Source organism: Silurus aristotelis (assembly GCF_946808225.1).
Source record: "Silurus aristotelis genome assembly, chromosome: 5".
NCBI classification, from domain to species: domain Eukaryota; kingdom Metazoa; phylum Chordata; class Actinopteri; order Siluriformes; family Siluridae; genus Silurus; species Silurus aristotelis.
Window position 1 is genome coordinate 27,842,773 of NC_139578.1, and position 19,330 is coordinate 27,862,102.

Sequence of the window (19,330 nt, forward strand, 5' to 3'; positions counted from 1 at the left end):
AGTGAAGATGCTTCATCTTCAAGCAAAGTAATGGCTAAATATTTGAACAGGTTATAGATTTTGGTATTTTTCTTACATTTTAAGAATACTTGGGGGGGTCAGGGTGCATAGGCTTGTAATACGTAAAAGACACTTTCCTTATATAATTTCCTTTTTTTAATATCAGGCCACACTGAAGACATAACGTTTCAGACACTGCCTTTCTTTAGAATTGCAAATGTCCTGATGCGTTCAGGACGATTTTTATTCAGTTCATAGTCCACAGTCCAGATTGCTTCTTGCACAATAATAAGTACAACATCACATCTACTTCGGGGACGCATTCAAGAAAGCGTCCCATGGCACAGAACATTCTACACCCACATTAGGATCTTACAAAGATGCACAAAACCATCCATTTATGCTGTATTTTAGAAAGAGGGGGTGTATCACATGGGTGTGAAATTCCTTAAGGAGCACCGGTTTAGAACTCATCAAGGCCACCCAGGATTCTTTCCTCTCCTAACTCCCTGAGCCTGAACGCCAAGTACTGATGTAACCTAACACCCTCCATTGTCGTTCTCTCATGGCGACAGAGGCCTGTGGAACATACCCTCTAAAAATATCAATGTACCTATCCCTGTGGGGCTTCTAGCCGAAGCAAGCAGGAGGTGGTGGGAGAAGATGAAATCCCAACCCACTCCAAGCAGATGCCTGGCCAACAGCAGTGGAGGAGGCTTGGGACAGGGGCCAGTCATGCCAAGCATGGTCACCCGAACACCAGCAAATCTCAAAGGGATTGACCATAGTACTCAGTGTCTTTTTCTAGACTGTCAGGCATGTAACGGGAGAGTGGTGGCTCGCTGAAAGTGCAACTTGGTTCAGTAGGATTTGTTCATGTTTATTTTAGCTGGTTTGGCTTGATATAACTGCTAGTCCTTAAACACTATATAGAGAAAAAGTATTGGGACACCTGACTTTCCCAGCAATATGTGGTTCTTTCACAAACCAATCGCAAAGTCGAAGGCACACAATTGTATAGAATGTCTTTTTATGTAGCATGAAAGAAAAAAAAATAGCACATACCATACTTATAAGCAAGTGTCCGCTTATAAGTTTTTTTGTGTATGTAGTGTTATACAACTTCTGAGTCTTTGTATTGCAATTAACATGAAGTAGCCTTACGTGAAAGCAGGTTCGTAAAAAGTGCTCGTGCTAAGCTTTGCCAATTCGATTTTCTTCTGATACTAATAAATGCAAATATACGAAAGTCTAATTAAAATATGGAGTAATATGGCAAGTTAAACCAATCACATTACAATGCATACAGCACAAGAAGCAGAAAATATCCATGCCTAATGCATACCAAAACCATAGTAAGGTTGCAGCAAGCCCCAGGCCACCATTTTCAAGAAGGTGAGGGATCAGTATTACACATACACAGCTTTCTGCCGAACGTACCAAAAATCTCAGGGCAGCGTGAAGTGTGAAAATAACCTTAATCAAAGACAAAGACCCAATCACTGCCCTCAAAGTTCTTTTTGGCTCCTTTTGCAGTCTAGCAAGACCCGCTGAGATCCATTCACTACCCTCGTGGGTTTTGCTTCCTCGAACAAGCTGGCTTTTGGCGCTGTCAGGACGAATGTTGCGGGTGCTCAGCAAGCAGCAAGGTCATGGAGATCCAAGGGATTAGAGCTCAAAGTCAATACTGGGTTGCTCTCCGCCCAGGTTTAGACCCATTAATCCATTAGATCTAGACATTCTTCTACCTGAATCCCCCAAAGAGTGGACAGGGGATCAATGGCACTCTGCTTAAGCTAACTGACAGCCAGGAGTCATGCTTCTCTCTATCAGCACAGAGTAAAACAAATAATGAAATACAAAGAGCAGTTTACTAAGCTTAGGGAAAACATACTGGGCGTAATTGTTTTTTTTGTCCATGTATGTCAACATCATTCGCATAAAAGGATAATAAGCCTTACGATTGTGCGAGTAAATTGAGGTATCAATATAAAAAAGGCGCTTACAAATCAACTTAAGATCGTTTTTAAATACTGGTCCTACCCTCGCAGATTCTACGAGCAGATGTTTACCTGTTTACCAGGGGACTCGATCATTGTTTTTCCAGATTTTATTCTGTCCTCCGAAGACACTGAATGATGCCATTTAAGGTAAGCACTGCAATATCATGTGCATGCGTTCGGTCATTCATCAATGTCTGGCAAGACTGCTCGCTGCAGAGACATTCTGGTGACATTTATCACTCCAGGACTTTCATCTGGGGGTCAGGCTCTGACACCCCCCTGACCTAATATTATTGAATCGTTTCTGCACTTAAATATTTATAGTGGTTTAATTGATGTTCTCTTCTCAGCTACGGCGAGCTCCTGCTGTGGGGGCCCCAGACCCCCGACTGAGCTTGCTCGCTGATTTCCCTCTACGGAGCCTCCCGCTGGGACTGAATGTTGAAGAGGAGGGGGCTGGCTTTGGCCTGGACTGTACCGCCAATCTGTCAAAACCACCAGAGAGATGCAACGAGGGAGAGAGACACGAACTAAAGTGAATAAGGATCATGCTCACACGAAGAAGGATATAAGTCTGGGAAGGGGTTTTGACTTACTAGCTGGACTAGTAGACAATATGTTGTGGGTAGGAAGACCGAAAGATCAACGACAGAACAATCGTATGATGAAAATGAAATTCAAATAAGTGAACAGCGGGCTTGTAACATTGTGTGACTCATTTTTATTGAAATCATTGCTATAGGAATATAAGTGCTATGTTATTGGGTATACTAAATGTAATTGGTATGCTTTAAGGTATACTGAATAGAATTGCTATGGTGTCAGGTATATTAAATAGAATTGCTATAGGGTTTATAGGGTATATTGAATATAATTTGTATGTTATAGCGTGTGCTGAAAATAATTGCTATGTTACATAAAGTATAGCTGGAAGAAAAACAATCCACCGTTGCCCTGCATGTTTGATATTTCCAAATATACACAATATTCAGTATAATTTAACAGTGTATATAATCACACACAAGTGGGTAGACAAATAAATAATTAAATATATGAATATATATTAATATGACACAAATTTGAATTTATTTATTTGATTTATTAATTTATTTGTTATATACACAGTGAGGAAAATAAGTATTTGAACACCCTGCTATTTTGCAAGTTCTCCCACTTAGAAATCATGGAGGGGTCTGAAATTGTCATCGTAGGTGCATGTCCACTGTGAGAGACATAATCTAAAAAAAAAAATCCAGAAATCACAATATATGATTTTTTGACTATTTATTTGTATGATACAGCTGCAAATAAGTATTTGAACACCTGAGAAAGTCAATGTTAATATTTGGTACAGTAGCCTTTGTTTGAAATTACAGAGGTCAAACGTTTCCTGTAGTTTTTCACCAGGTTTGCACACACTGCAGGAGGGATTTTGGCCCACTCCTCCACACAGATCTTCTCTAGATCAGTCAGGTTTCTGGCCTGTTGCTGAGAAACATGGAGTTTGAGTTCCCTCCAAAGATTCTCTATTGGGTTTAGGAGACTGGCTAGGCCACGCCAGAACCTTGATATGCTTCTTACAGAGCCACTCCTTGGTTATCCTGGCTGTGTGCTTCGGGTCATTGTCATGTTGGAAGACCCAGCCTCGACCCATCCTCAATGCTCTAACTGAGGGAAGGAGGTTGTTCCCCAAAATCTCGCAATACATGGCCCCGGTCATCCTCTGCTTAATACAGTGTAGTCGCCCTGTCCCATGTGCAGAAAAACACCCCCAAAGCATGATGCTACCACCCCCATGCTTCACAGTAGGGATGGTGTTCTTGGGATGGTACTCATTATTCTTCTTCCTCCAAACACGTTTAGTGGAATTATGACCCAAAAGTTCTATTTTGGTCTCATCTGACCACATGACTTTCTCCCATGACTCCGCTGGATCATCCAAATGGTCATTGGCAAACTTAAGACGTGCCTGGACATGTGCTGTTTAAAGCAGGGGAACCTTCCGTGCCATGCATGATTTCAAACCATAATGTCTTAGTGTATTACCAACAGTAACCTTGGAAACGGTGGTCCCAGCTCTTTTTAGGTCATTGACCAGCTCCTCCTGTGTAGTTCTGGGCTGATTTCTCACCTTCCTTAGGATCATTCCTAGGATCATCAAGGTGAGATCTTGCATGGAGCCCCAGTCCGAGGGAGATTGACAGTCATGTTTAGCTTCTTCCATTTTCTAATGATTGCTCCAACAGTGGACCTTTTTTCACCAAGCTGCTTGGCAATTTCCCCGTAGCCCTTTCCAGCCTTGTGGAGGTGTACAATTTTGTCTCTAGTGTCTTTGGACAGCTCTTTGGTCTTGGCCATGTTAGTAGTTGGATTCTTACTAATTGTATGGGGTGGACAGGTGTCTTTATGCAGCTAACGACCTCAAACAGGTGCATCTAATTTAGGATAATAAATGTAGTGGAGGTGGACATTTTAAAGGCAGACTAACAGGTCTTTGAGGGTCAGAATTCTAGCTGATAGACAGGTGTTTAAATACTTATTTGCAGCTGTATCATACAAATAAATAGTTAAAAAATCATATATTGTGATTTCTGGATTTTTCTTTTTTAGATTATGTCTCTCACAGTGGACATGCACCTACGATGACAATTTCAGACCCCTCCATGATTTCTAAGTGGGAGAACTTGCAAAATAGCAGGGTGTTCAAATACTTATTTTCCTCACTGTGTATATAACAAATAAATTAATAAATCAAATAAATAAATTCAAATTTGTGTCATATTAATATATATTCATATATTTAATTATTTATTTGTCTACCCACTTGTGTGTGATTATATACACTGTTAAATTATACTGAATATTGTGTATATTTGGAAATATCAAACATGCAGGGCAACGGTGGATTGTTTTTCTTCCAGCTATACTTTATGTAACATAGCAATTATTATACAGTGGACATGCACCTACGATGACCATTTCAGACCCCTCCATGATTTCTAAGTGGGAGAACTTGCAAAATAGCAGGGTGTTCAAATACTTATTTTCCTCACTGTATATATATTTGGACATGCACCTACGATGACCATTTCAGACCCCTCCATGATTTCTAAGTGGGAGAACTTGCAAAATAGCAGGGTGTTCAAATACTTATTTTCCTCACTGTATATATATTTGCACTGTCCCTGGTGGTCTAGTGGTTAAGATGCAGCGCTCCCACCGCTGCGACCCGGGTTCGATTCCCGGTCAGGGAACCATCCCCAGCCACTCTTAGTGCCGGTCCCAAGCCCGGATAAATTGGGGAGGGTTGCGTTAGGAAGGGCATCCAGCGTAAAACATGTGCCAAATCAAACGTGCGGAGGATCCGCTGTGGCGACCCCTAACGGGAGAAGCCGAAAAGAACGTTATATATATTTGCACTGTATATATCTTTTATATATATATATATATATATATATATATATATATATATATATATATATATATATATATATATATATATATACAAATATGTGTAAAATAAAAAACAAGCTCTTGGCAGTGCTCTCAGACTTCTGGTCTCTACTGTATTATGCCACTTCAGTATATCTAGCAGCAGCCATTAGTTCCAGAAATTTGACCCGGCTTGCGCCATGAGCTGGAGTCCAGCATTAACAGCCCTTGAGCTGCAGTTCCTGAGAAAGCTCCGGGGAATCCACCATTGTATCTGGTGTGCACTACTCCATCTAGCTAGTGCTGCAGCTGATCAATAACCACCAGAGCTAGATTCGAACGTTCAGTATGAATGCAGACAAGATCACAAACCGCAGCCCAGCCCACCAACTGCACACACTATTCACACTACACACACTACACACACACACTCTTACAAAGTCATATGCCTATTTAATCCGTATGCTGCATTCTAGGGAAAAAAAACTGTCTGATGAGCAGAAATAATCAAAATATAATTGAAATCATAAAACCAAACAAAATGTATCTGTTAAAATTGTATGTTCCAATTATTTATTATATCTACAATGTTAACATGTATTTATTTAATTTTAGTTTTTGTTTCTTTCATTATTTATTAATGACATTTCTTTCTTGTATTATTTTTTTAATTCAAATCAATTCCATTTTGATTTGTATAGCGCTTTTAACAATGCACATCGTCTCAAAGTGGGGAATAAAAGTTGAAAAAGTTCTAAAAAGGATGTATACGTATACCTTGCCATTATAAGTTTGTCCCTGATGAGTGAGCCAGTGGCGACTGCGATAAGGAAAAAACTCCCTGTAATGGTATGAGGAAGAAACCTTGAGAGGAACCAGACTCAAAAGGGCTTCACCAAATGTCATTACAGTTCCACTATTGATATAAACAGTGATGGACGCTTAAATGCAGAACTGTTCATGCAAACTATGGTTCTGACCCAATGTAGTAGACTACTGGCACACAGTCCTAATCCATCCACAAAGTTTTTGGGTTGCTCAGTATCTTCTTGGATCTTCAGGTTTGACCCTGTATGCCTTAGTATAACTTTGAAAGACAAATCACCCAAAAGTAAATAATAAGTGTCCAATCTTAGGTGGATGAAATGTCTATATTTCGATTAAATGAATGAATATTAACGCGCCTAAGATACAAGACGAAACTTTTTTCACTTTTTCCTCACTCGATTTTTCCCAAACATTTCACAAGTAGTGAACTCACCCTAGCAGCTTTGCCCTGACTCCACCGCAACCCCCTCAACCCCCTGCCTGTGCTCGAATTAAGAATTTATTTTAACCGGCGTGCGGCTCCACTCGACACGTGTTGGCGTGTCCTGATCAAAGGTGTGCGCCTTCCTTTTATTGCAGTCAGTGAGAGCTGACACACACCAGAGGACATTAAGATTGAATAACCTTCACACCAACACCCACTTCTCATTATGAGAGAAACAAGAAAGAATAATAATAAAAAAATAAATAGGTAGAACAAGAAAAAAGTCGTAAAAACTTCTAAGCGTTCAGTCACCCATGTGGGTCACCGTGTAGCGCTACAGGGACCGAGACGGAAGCAGTGAGCTTTTTTCCGAGTGCTGAATGTCAGTAGTTACATCTAGTATAATAAAATCTCTGCATAAATGGACCCGTATAGGTGTGTAAAATTAATTTTTATATCAACCTAAATGGGAGATGGATAAAATTGATATTTTTTTTTAAATACCTTGCAAAAAATGTATGGTCTGTGTAACCGTTTTTAGTATTGAAATACTGTAATGTTGAAATGATCGCTGAAAAAAACAGAAATAAACAATAATAAATAAATCTTACTGCTCCTGTTGATGTTAGTTCACGACTAAAAGGAGTTGCGTCATATCTAAAAATGTGTTTCAAAGGTTTCACATAAAAACATTCAAAATATTTAAGGTTTTCCGTTTACAATTGTGATTTTTCTGTCCCAGAAATAAGCTCAGCCCAGAAACAAGCTCCTCCCACAGCCGAGTTTGGATTGCTTTATGGAAATTCTACATAAAGTTTTAAGAGTTTGGCCAGGTGAGAGCGCTCAGATTACAAACCGCTGCTTTATATCAGGTGAATATGCAGGTGCTAGCTCAGAAGGTCAAATCCCAGCATCACCAAGGTACCACTGTTGGGCCCTTGAGCAAGGCCCTTAACCCTTAACATCTTAGGCATAAGTCGCGCTGGATAAGAGCGAACGGATTACAAGAAATTTGTATTCATCCCTGGTGTGCATGTAGAGTTATAACCTAAAAAATAAAATAATTTTTTGACTTTCACAGAACGGTGTTAAAAAGTAATGGCAAACCTCGAAACGGTAACTAACAGAGCGAAAAACGATAAGAAGTCCAACTCAAAGCCGATTTATAAAGCACGTGTACAAGACAGAGCCTCCTCATGGTATCTGCACTGAGAGAAAATAAAAATGCTAGTCAGACCATGCTAGTCTCTTACATATGATCCAAATAACAGACACCTCACAAGTTTGTACAACATCCCAATGTGCTACATGATCACTCTTGATCACACTTGTTCATTTACCTTCGTCTTTATTACTGTAATTTAGCTAAGTGGCGCTTACATTTTTTTATATTACATTGACATTTACAGAATTTGCTAGTTATCCACAGCGACTCGCACATAATCAGTCGAGGTTTAAAGGCCTTGCTCAAGACCCCTTACAGTGACAGCTGGGATTTGAACTCGTGGCCTTCCGATCCGAAGTCCGATGCCTTAACCATTGAGCAACCACTTCCTTACATTTGATATATTGCACACTGAGGTTCGTCAGTTAGATTTCCTCGCTAACGGCACAAACGTTACACTTGTGCAGTGAGCTGGTTAATAAACAAATCATTTGTCCTTGATGTAGATGAATTTCGACTAAGACTAACCCTTTTATAGTAATAATTTGTACAATCATAGGATTTATGGTGCTTGTGCTCCAGTACATCTGATCCAATTCACATTACCATCTTGCGCTCGTCAATAATATGAACAGACGCTCCGCTATTCGCTAGTTATACTCAAACTGATATTCTAGAACTGCTCTTTCTCCATCATTGGACATTTAAAAGCTCTGGCAGGATAGAGTTGGTGTTTAATCTCAGATGTTGGGCAAATCACCCAGGAGCTCCTGGTTCCAAAACTCCGATTGACTGTATATCCAACCTATTGTACCAAAGTTGATGTATTTATTAACACTTCTGTACATCGCTCTGGATAAATGGTGTCAGTGTTGGACAGTTAGGAAGTAAATGTAATTTGTTACTGTACTTAAGTAGCTTTTTTGCACATCTGTACTTTACTAAAATATTTTCAATTTGAGACACTGTGACTTTACTACATTTCAATAAAAAATATCTCACTTTTTACTTAAGTTTTTTTTTGCAAAATCAGTCGTTCCTTTTTATTTATGTGGATAAAAACTTAACTGGTCAAACACGCAGCAAACCACCAATCAGGGTCGAGCACTCGCTCTGTTTCAAACTTGTTTTGATTGGCGCTTGGTGTATCTACTGATCACCAACATACAGTTCAGCATCAGTTCAACAGAACATTTAAAGCGGAATAAATGATGGACGCAACGTCAGACTCGAACTCGCCACAACACACGTGACCTTATTTGCACAATTTGTTTGAAGTAGTCAAAAAGAAGGTTTTGGGCTCATGATCATTGTAATAGAAATCAGTGTTTGACTCATTGATATCGTTTTATTAATAGATTGTTGTGCTGAGAGTAACAGAGTCTTTACACATGAGTTGATTAAGCAAAAGGTCTTGTGATAAAAATGAAACATTATAGCTGTAATAAATAATAGTACTTTGGATACTTAAGTACATTTGAAGGCAAATACTTTTGTACTTTAACTTCTTTAAAGTTAAACTTTAAGTTCTGAATCAGATTCAGCACACGCAATTTATTTCATTCGGTGTATAATTATCGGCTAAACAAATCGTGTTAGGGTCACGCAAGGCACTGTAGGATGTCTGGCTCCAGATGATTGAGCTATTTCATGAGAAGGATTGAAAATAAATAGCGGGTTCAATGGCGATTTCCGTCTTGAGTGAGCGCCAGGTGTGTTACGGTATGCGGTTTCACCGTTCATAAAGCGTCAAATGTATCAAGTAATCCTTTAAAAAAAAAGAAAAAAAAAAAACAAAGGCTTGGAAAAGATGACCTTAACCCCAAAGAGAGAAAAAAAGCCTCTTCTGTATTTTAAACAGATTGCTCTGTGTCATACTACATATGGATAACGTTAAAGCTTTTCTTTCTATAATGTGCGGGGCTCGAGAGAAGAAACTAGCAAAGCGATCGGGGATGAGAGTGGGACCCCCGCTTTCTACGGTTCGCGTCCTCGCTCTTGCAGGAAGGAGATATACTACGGGACGAAGAGCCGTGGCGCAGTCGCACAACAAAGGAAATGAATAATAGAGAGGCTGATTTCAGCAGAGCCCGGAGGAGTGCGAGCACACCCCCCCCCCCCCCTATATTCCCACCCTCGCTCATTCTTTCCTCTGGCAGCAGCGCACTGACCTCTTGCCTTCTTCATTTCTCACTCTTAGACCTTGCTAGCTAACACGGATACAAGTCGATCCGCTCTGGTTTAGCCGAATCTGACATCCTATTTTACAGAATATCTCAAAGCTGGTTGGAGTCAGGGTAGAAAGAGAACGAGGGAGCCCAAAAAGAAAAGAAAAAGAAAAGAAAAAGGGAGGAGTGGTGGTGGTGGTGGGTAGGGATGGAGAAGACACATGTGGTTATAATTACAGCCAGACAGCAAAGCACTCCAGCCAAGCTCTGGATCTTAAACATGCCTGACTTCGAAAAAAAAAAAAAAAACAGATGGAAAAAAAAGAGAAAGTCTCATTAAATCCCTGATGCTACATTGTTTCTGAGTCTCATGCTAGCAAGCGTGGAACGTGTTTCCAGAACGGTTTCTTTTGTGACTAATTTTGCTTTTCTTCTGGGCACGTGTCAAGCATCGACGTGAGGCTTTTCGGCTCTTTTTTCTTTTTCTGCTGCTTTTTTTCTCTCAAATGTGCACAAAGGCCACGGAGGTACCTGGAGGCCAATTTATGAACTTCTCCTTACCACCAGGAGACTGAGCTATGTGTCTAAAGAAACCTTTCTTTCACCCCACAGAAGTACCAAACTTTTTTTTTTCATTAGAAAATTGAAACTGTGCTTTTTCTTCATTTTTTTTTTCTTTTTTTAATGGCTTCTACACCAGTAACAAAGTTTTCTTCTCAAGATTGGTGCCATATGGGGTTATTACTGATTTTGTTATTCTAAATATTAAAAAAGGACAGGAAAGTGTTCGGGGGTGGAGTTAAACAAGGCCACGTTTTAATATTGTAGAAGCAGTTCCTGAAAGCATTCTGGAAATTTTAATTCAGAAACAAAAGTTCCTAAAATCCCTCCAATAAAACAAACCGGCTTACCCAAGCTCGGATTCCTGTTCTCTCTGGACAATACGCCTTTATTAGAACATGTGTAAACTGGCACGGCGATGTGATACGATGCGACTCCGAGGCTTGGTTTCAAACCGATTAGCAATTACTGTGTTATAATTAAGCCGCATGGTGATTTCTGACAAGCAAAAACCTACTGGTGTTTATTCCTCTAAACAGCGAAATCATCGCGATTTACTAACATCCAGGAAGAACGATTAGCATGACTAGCAAGCTAACTGCTCATATACAGCAAATTAAAGACCTGTACATGTTGGGAACTTGTTTTTGAGTAGTTTAGCTCTCATATTGTTTGGGAATGTATTTTCTTCGTAGGTTTGCTAACTACACAGAAAATGTTGCTAGTTTGGTGTTGCTTAATGCATGCTAGCTAGTTAATTGCTAGCATCTGATCCTTACAATGCAAACAGCAATAAGATGCTACAATGCCTATGAACAGTTTTACAATCAAGTCTCCATTAGTAAAAAACTGACAACTTCTAGATGGAACTATAATTAATGGACATTCAGTGTCCTTTTGAATGTCTGGTAAGGTTTTGTCCTCATACCATCATGTCCCTGCTACCATCACTCTTAGCTTGCTCATTAGGGGAGGTAGAAGCTTAGTGGTTAAGGCATTGGACTTTGGATATAAAGGTAATGAATTCAAATCCCAGCCACACCAAGCATCCACTCCTGGGCCCCTGAGCAAGGCCCTTAACCTCATAGATGCTCAGTTGTATGAAGGAGACAAATGAAAGTCACTCTGGATAAATGCAGTAAATGGAAAATAAATGGGGCTAAAACTTATTGGGACAAATGTTTGACTTTATAATATATTTTTTAGCGATTAATTCTTTCTGTAAAGCTGTTTTTATGACATTGTTAAAAGCCCTATACAAGTCAAATGAAATATCATTGAATTGAGCATAATTTCGCTCTAATGAGATTTGAGAAGTGGCGAGATGCTGATTTGAATGTCTTCACGGTTTCAAGTTGTGTTTTGCAAATATTCAAATCGCAAAAAAACCCAAAAAACCTTTACTCCATTTTTCCACTCCGCCTCTGTGTGTCTCTGTGTCAAAGACCTGAAGTGCCTGTTTTTCAGCCAGTGGAAAAACAAAGCGCCGATGTTTTTTTTTTTTTATTATTATTTTTTGCTCGATGCCGATGCCAGGCTTTGAGAAAGGGCCGGTGGTCCCTGGTGCCTGCTGGGCGAAGTCATCCATATCAGGTTTAAAATAACCACACATGAGACCTAACCTTTACACGAGACAAATGAAAGAAGAGCCGGCCTCGGCACACGTCAGGAGCAGGCCTCGTTCATAGGCGGGCACAGGCTGAACATGTGACCTGGATTAAAGCTCACTGCCTGGAGGCCAACGGTGAATGTCACATGAGGTGACAGAAAGCATTCATCTGCTAAAATGCTGACACTGCAGCATCGGGACGAGTGGAGAGAGTCGCATAGGCTGACACGCACCACTACCCACCATCATCTTCTACAGGCGACGGAGCGTGCGAGTTAGCAAAAAGAGAGATTATGCAAACAGGTGTATGGCTTGGATTGGTTTTGCTAGCAAATCGGCGAATTGCTGCGGTCTTTGATTATTTACCCAGGAACAATGCATGCCCAAGTGTTTTACTCCTGGTCAGTAGTTTTTTTAAAGCTAATGAACAAACTGATAGCAACAGTCTGAAAGAGACAAAAAGAACAACCAAAAAACATATATATGAAGGCATGACAAATTAAAAGCAAAATGAAATATTACCGCTTTGAATGGCAGCCTGCCCAGGAGTGTGCTGTTCCTCCGTCACATTGTCTTCTACTGCCATGGAGGAAAGAGAGGGAGAAAGAAAAACACAGAATAAATTAGTCACCAAACACGCAAGCCCAGAAATCCTTGGCTAAACAATCTCAACCTAATCTTCTGGAATCTCTTAAGCACAGCTTCAGCATGTTGTTGTGGGCTTTTTTGTTGCATTGATATGCAGTCTGAGCTTTCTTTCTTTCTTTTCGTTAATGCGACTTTCTCTGTTTAGTTCGTCCGGCTCGTTCATATGCAGGCGGCTTTTGCAGAGAGGCCCGCAGCCACCCACATAAATCACTTATTGAGTTGAGTAATAACACGATGAATAATAAAAAATCCCCCCCAAACAAAGATCTGGCCACACGGCGTGGCCTGCTGTCCGATACATGAATAACTCATTGGGTTTGTCTCACAAAAAAGCACTAACATTCTAATCATGAACCTCGATGCTGCAAAGAACTACAAGGAGCTGTGTATGCTTTAAGAAAGAAGGAAAGGGAAAAAAAAACACATAGGTTGTCTGAGGTAACACTGCGCATCCTGTCTGTTTGGAGCCTCGTCACCTGCAGCACTTTTGCCTCCTGTCTTTCCATTAACCGAGCCATGTCTGTGCATCCTAATGATTCTCGGCAACTGCCTCGAGAAGCTACGGCGGTCCACAAATGAACCCCCCTGCTTGTCGGCTATTTAGACAAATTCATTACACGGCAATCGAGCGCTCTTTGACGAGTGTACGGGGCGCCCGGTCGAGGTTGCTCGCTGTAAAACTGTTTCATTAGAGGCTCCTTGCTTCACCAGCTAAAACTGGAAGCGCTCCTTGTCTGTATGTCAGGTGCGGCGAGCTAAATGGATTTTAGCAGCAGGATGAGAACAAAAGACTCCCACCTGCTCCATGGAAAATGAGGGTCTCCGGGAGGAGGCCTGCACTCCTCGCCACTCCTCTCCTGCCGTTGGAAAGCCGGCCTCCATTATGCCTCGTACCCCATCTACCCTTTCATTTCCCGAGCGCGGCGAGTGGGATTTGTGACAAGGGCCCTGCTGGGGGCCACCGGTCGAGCAGGAGGCCCGTCTTGAACAGAGCCTTTTAAAAAGTCCTCCATTTGACATAATTAAGTCAGAGGCTAGTGGCGCTGGAGTAGGTGGGCTGCGTGGGGAAAAAAAAAAAAAACGACAGGGCAGCGGCAGGCAAGCTGCGTCAAACTCGCTTTTTCCTCCGAAAAGCTCGACGGGATCTTGAGTCAAAGCTTGCTGAGGAGAGCAATCAAAATTCTGACTGGTCGGATCATTACAGTTTTTTTTCTGCCATGTTAGTGCCAGGCAGACTACCGCCATTCAAAGAAGTTTTGGTTAAGTGACGCCAACTTTTTCACACAGCAAAAGTTAGTAAATCCTTCTTACGCTATGTCACAACAACATGCTGAATGCACCGCCGGGTCTCAGGGAACCTCAGGGGGGCTGTGAAGCATAATCAGGTGGGGGCAAAGTGTGTTTTTACCTTTTTACTGTGACAATCAGAACCTGTCATAGATCGAGCTTTTTCATGTATGATTTGATTACGATTAATATTCATGAAGTGGCTCTATGGCTTAAATCAATGGTCAAAAATCATCGTATGCATTTATATAACAAGGCAAATGTTCAATATTTATTATAGGCATTTATGTAAATAATTTACGTGAATGTTTCTCGTTGGACTAGAGACTAGCTGCATGCAACACTGAGACAATATTTTTGTATTTTGTTCCAAATCTCACCCCTAATTAGTGACAGCAAGGTTCATTAAGGCTCTAGCGAAAGGTTTATCTGGTCACATGACTCGGGTTGAATCCAAATCTCAGTAAAAGAAAAGTGGAAATGCTAAAACAAGGCCTACTGTGTTCTGTCAATGGAAGGCTCCAGAATAAAACACTCCACGACGGCAACAAATCACTAAAATATTACTGTACACATTTGACTAACGAGCCTAATATTTGCCTACATGGAGACATTCAGAAGGGGGGTCAGGGAGATTTATTTTACAGATAAAAAGGGTCCCTGTGGGCAAAAAGTTTGAGAAGCTCTTCTCTACGCAGTGTGTGATATTTTGTAATTGGTCATCATTTCTATAGAAAAGCAGGAAACCAGTCACAAGCAAAGTTATGACACAAATTGAGACCGGCTTGATGTCCAAATATCCCAACCTGGAAGAAAAAACAAAACAAACCCAGACGCACAGCTTGCGCACGTTCACGTGAGCTAAATGAATTTCCGTGGCGCGATGGAGATGGGCGCACGCAGGAGCATTTTCAATCCGGACAGGAGGAGGCTTCTTAATAAATCCCCCACAGCCAAATGGGAGATGGGAGTACGGGGAGTTCATAGTTTTGTTTTGATTACCATCCCTGTTGGTGAGAACCGGGGAGTTCAGGCGGAAAATTCCTTTTAATGACACGATCAGAACTTTTGCATTACAACGGCAGAACAGTCATTTGTCACCACGGCGCTCTCATTAAAAAAGTTTCTGTCGGTTTTTTTGCACGTATTCGTTAGGTTTTTAGGGGCCGTGTTTTTTTTTTTTTGTTGTTTTTTTTTTATATACAGCACATAAATTCCTGCTCGGTTGGATGTCGTGATGGTTCATCCTGCTGGGGAAGTGATTAGCCATTAACAGTAGTGAAGATAAAGACTAACGCACAACCTGCCATACTGTCTCACGCCATCGATGGACACACGTGGAGTTATGAATATGAAACCCGAGGCAGAGGCGCAGCAGTGAGGAGAGAGAACGGTACGTTTGAGAATAGAAAGTAAAGCGACATTGCAAACCAATGCGATAAATACAACGAATAAATGCAAAATATCTTTCTGGAGAATGTGCTGATGTGCTGTAAAATGACTAGGCAAGTTGGGATACAGTGAGCGTATAGTGAGGACATTTGGTTAATGGTTTTTGTTGAATCGAAATTCTGGGGTAAAAATGAATGAAAAGGATTCTGTATCTTTAGTTTCAAATTGAGTTTTGCTTTTAAAAAAAAAGAAAAGAAAGACGAAAGAACTGCGCTTATTACTTGTTAAATCGCTTAGTGAAATAGTAGTATTCCTCGCAAATCCCAGCGAAGTTATGAAGCTGATGTCAGAGCACAGGGTCAGCAAGTGCCCTTGGAGTATACAGAATTAAGGGCCTTGCTCAAGGGCCAAAGAGTGGCAGCTTGGCAATACGGGGATTGAACCCCAACCTGCAAACCAGAGCCTTAACCACTGATTTACCACTTCCCAAATTCAAATAAGGGTCTAAATCATGTTGTGAATAATTTGTAGGAAGTATTTTAGTAAACAGAACAGTGTAGACTACAATGTGTTGGTTCGGTGACTCTAGAACAAAGGAGCCCAAACTTTATATAAAGGTGCTTCATACTTGTACACTACAGCAGTGTAAAATTCTTGCTTCGCATATCCCAGTGATGTTAGGAAGCCGGGGTCAGGGTCAACCGTGATACAGTGTCTCTGGAGTACAGAGGGTTAAGGGCCTTGCTCGAGGGCCCCAAGAGTGGCAGTTCGGCGATACCGGGGCTTGAACCCCGGACATTCTGATCAGTAACCCAGAGACTCAACCTCTTAACCCCAGTGGTAATAATAATGTTGCATTATACCAAGTATTATATTCAAATTAAAGCTGCCATGGTTCCTCTCATTTATGATTTTAGTAAAACTTGTAGTACAATAAAAAGCAATCCATTAGAGTTATTTCATTTCTAAATATATCATTTATTTATTGTGCAATTGAGTTTCAGCTATACGGTGGCCTGAGTTTTTCAAAATGGGATTTTTTCCCCCCTTATTTCCTTTTTCCCATACATGGCATTACGAGCCAAATTAAAGTTTAGCATGAGCTAAATTTGGCTCATTAGTCCTAGTTTGGGCATATCTTCTCTAGAACTATCTTTTCATCTGGATTGGATTCTCGGATAAGTGTCAAATGTTGAAATGAAGTACAGAATCACAGGTTTTTCATTTAATTTCTCCTCTCTGGTTTGACTGAAAATTTAAAGATGACTAGACAGCAAAGTATGCATCTTTTCTCCACCTCTAAACTCTAAACAAATGTTGCTCATTAACGTGTATTGTTTCATCACATGACACACATTCAACAACAATCTGGCCAAACCTCTGTGCAACCTGGGTCATGACTCACTTACACACACACACACACACACACATCTGTATCCTCAGTGATTACTGGACATTTTTTCTTTTTCTTTTTATTCAGTAGTCACTGCATGAATTCTTTTCTGTTGTACAGCGTTACACCGGTGATTTTCCTGCACCGCGGAAATGCATTGTTTCACATATGGTATATCACAAAAGTAAGAACACCCCTCACATTTTAGTACATCATCTCAAGGGCCAATACTATAGAAATGAAACTTATTATATATTATTACATTTAGAGTAGACAATGTGCAGCTTGTATAGCAGTACAGATTTACTGTACTCTAAAAAAAACTAAAAATAGTTGGCAACAACTATGAGTATACCCTAAGACGGGTTCCACTCGAAACAGACCTTACAAAGGTCCATCAAAAAAGTTTAGTGCATCAGGTGCAAAAGCTGAAATCAGGTATATGAGAGCTGCAGCATTGCTTTAGAGGTTGCAGAAGCGGAAGGTCCACTTGTCAGTGTTCAGACCATACGCTTTACACTGCAACACGTCGGTTAACATAGCCGTCGTCCCAGAAGGAGCCTCTTTTGAAGCTGTCTCACAAGAAAGCCAGCATACAGTTTGCTGAAGACAACCTGTCCAAGAGCATGAATTACTGGAACTATATCCTGTGGTCTGATGAGACTTGTTTAGATAAGCTTGTTTGGCTCAGATGGTGTCCAGCATGTGTGCCGATGCCCTGGTAAGGAGAACCAAGGAAATTATGTTGTGCCTACAGTTAAGCATGGTGGTGGTAGTATCATGGTCTGGGGCTGCATGAGTGCTGCTGGTACTAAGGAAAACATGAATTCCAACATGTACTGTGACATTCTGAAGCAGAACATGATGCTGCTCCATTCAGAAACTGGGCCGAACGGCTTTCTTCCAACATATTAATGACCCCAAACACCACGCCAAGAGGACAACTGCCTTTCTGAGAAAGCTGAAGGTGATGGAGTGGCCAAGTATGTCTCTAGACCTGAACTCTATTGAACACCTGTCTGGCATCCTCAATCGGGAAGAGAAGAAGCGCCATGTGTCTAACATCCAGCAGCTCAATGATGTCATTATCTGTACTGCTTTACAATTAAATACTGTAAAATATATCCAAGTTTAATTTCTATAGTACTGTCCCTTGAAAACATATAAATAAATGGATGTTTAAATGTGAGGGGTGCACTCACTTTTCTGAGATACTGTATCTCTGATATAAAAAAATGCTGCCTCATCCATGATTCTGAAATCTATGCATATATAAAACGAAGAAAAAGTAAAAGCATCATCACAGCGCTCTTTGTTAATCAACTCGCCTGTCTGTATTTACTGCCTACTGAGACCTAAAACTGCATCTCATTTACGGAATAATTTAGAAAATCTATTAAGTAACTCATACAAATCATTTTGGTGGCTGTAAAAACATATCAGTGATACTCTACTCTACTTTAATCCATTTATTTCTGAAAAAAAAGAATGGAATTTGTAGTGTTCCTGACATGTTGCTTCTCAACTTGCACTTCTATGGTTTAGGGTTTTTAAGTGCTATATGAAGGTTAAACTAAAACTGTCTGTATTTACTGCCTACTGAGACATAAAACTTCTAAAAAGCATCAGATTTATGGAATTGTTAAAAAAAATCTACCGAGAAGAATACAAATCATGCTTATTTTGGTAGATATAAATAATTTCAATAATTAAATGGGCAGTTTTAAAGATTTAAAAATTGAAAATAGCTCCTTCTATTAGTGGGGTTTTTTTTGGATCTCACACATAAAAGTTTTTTCCTCTATATTGATTGTTTATAGACACTGAATATGAGGAAAAGCCTTTTTTTAATATTTAATGCATTAAGATATATAATCAGAGACTGTATATTTAATCCATTTATCAAAATACAATATCTGAAATTATATAAACTGTGAAAAATTAAATCCAGTTGATTGATTTTTGATTCTGAGATGGTCAACATAGAAAAATTATTTATTGAAGTTCAGTTGCATATAAAAATAAAAACACTGAGCATCATTTACTCAAGCTATTAGGAAAGCTCCTGTTCTCCAAAGACCCTGGGAATGTTGGGAAACTAAAAAGTCAGCTAGTCAAGTCAAGTCAAGTCAAGTCAAGTTTATTTCTATTGCGCTTTTCACAACAGACATTGTCTCAAAGCAGCTTTACAGAATTTAACAGTTAAGGTGAATGATGTGTGTTTATCCCTGATGAGCAGCCGTGGCGACTGTGGCAAGGAAAAACTCCCTTAGATGTTATGAGGAAGAAACATTGAGAGGAACCAGACTCAAAAGGGGAACCCATCCTTATTTAAGTAATACCATGCATGCTAATACTCAATGAACTGAATGCTCTTTGCTAGCTGTTACAATAACATCTGCATTAAAAAAGACTGTAGC

The 19,330-nt window shown here is 40.2% G+C and overlaps 1 protein-coding gene across 21 annotated transcripts in view; it reads right to left on the bottom strand.

Moving 5' to 3' along the window:
- znf521 (zinc finger protein 521) overlaps positions 1–19,330 on the bottom strand; it is a 160,827-nt gene that overhangs the window by 133,881 nt on the left and 7,616 nt on the right. For 11 of the 21 annotated variants that reach the window (XM_083542596.1, XM_083542601.1, XM_083542598.1 and 8 more), the window contains one exon: positions 12,713–12,769. Coding sequence is in view for 13 of the 21 variants with exons in the window: in XM_083542600.1 (XP_083398726.1) it covers positions 12,713–12,769 (57 nt within the window). In the remaining 8 variants the exon portion in view is untranslated. The remainder of the gene's footprint in view (positions 1–12,712; positions 12,770–19,330) is intronic. The other 10 variants (XM_083542599.1, XM_083542595.1, XM_083542602.1 and 7 more) reach the window with 1 other exon arrangement.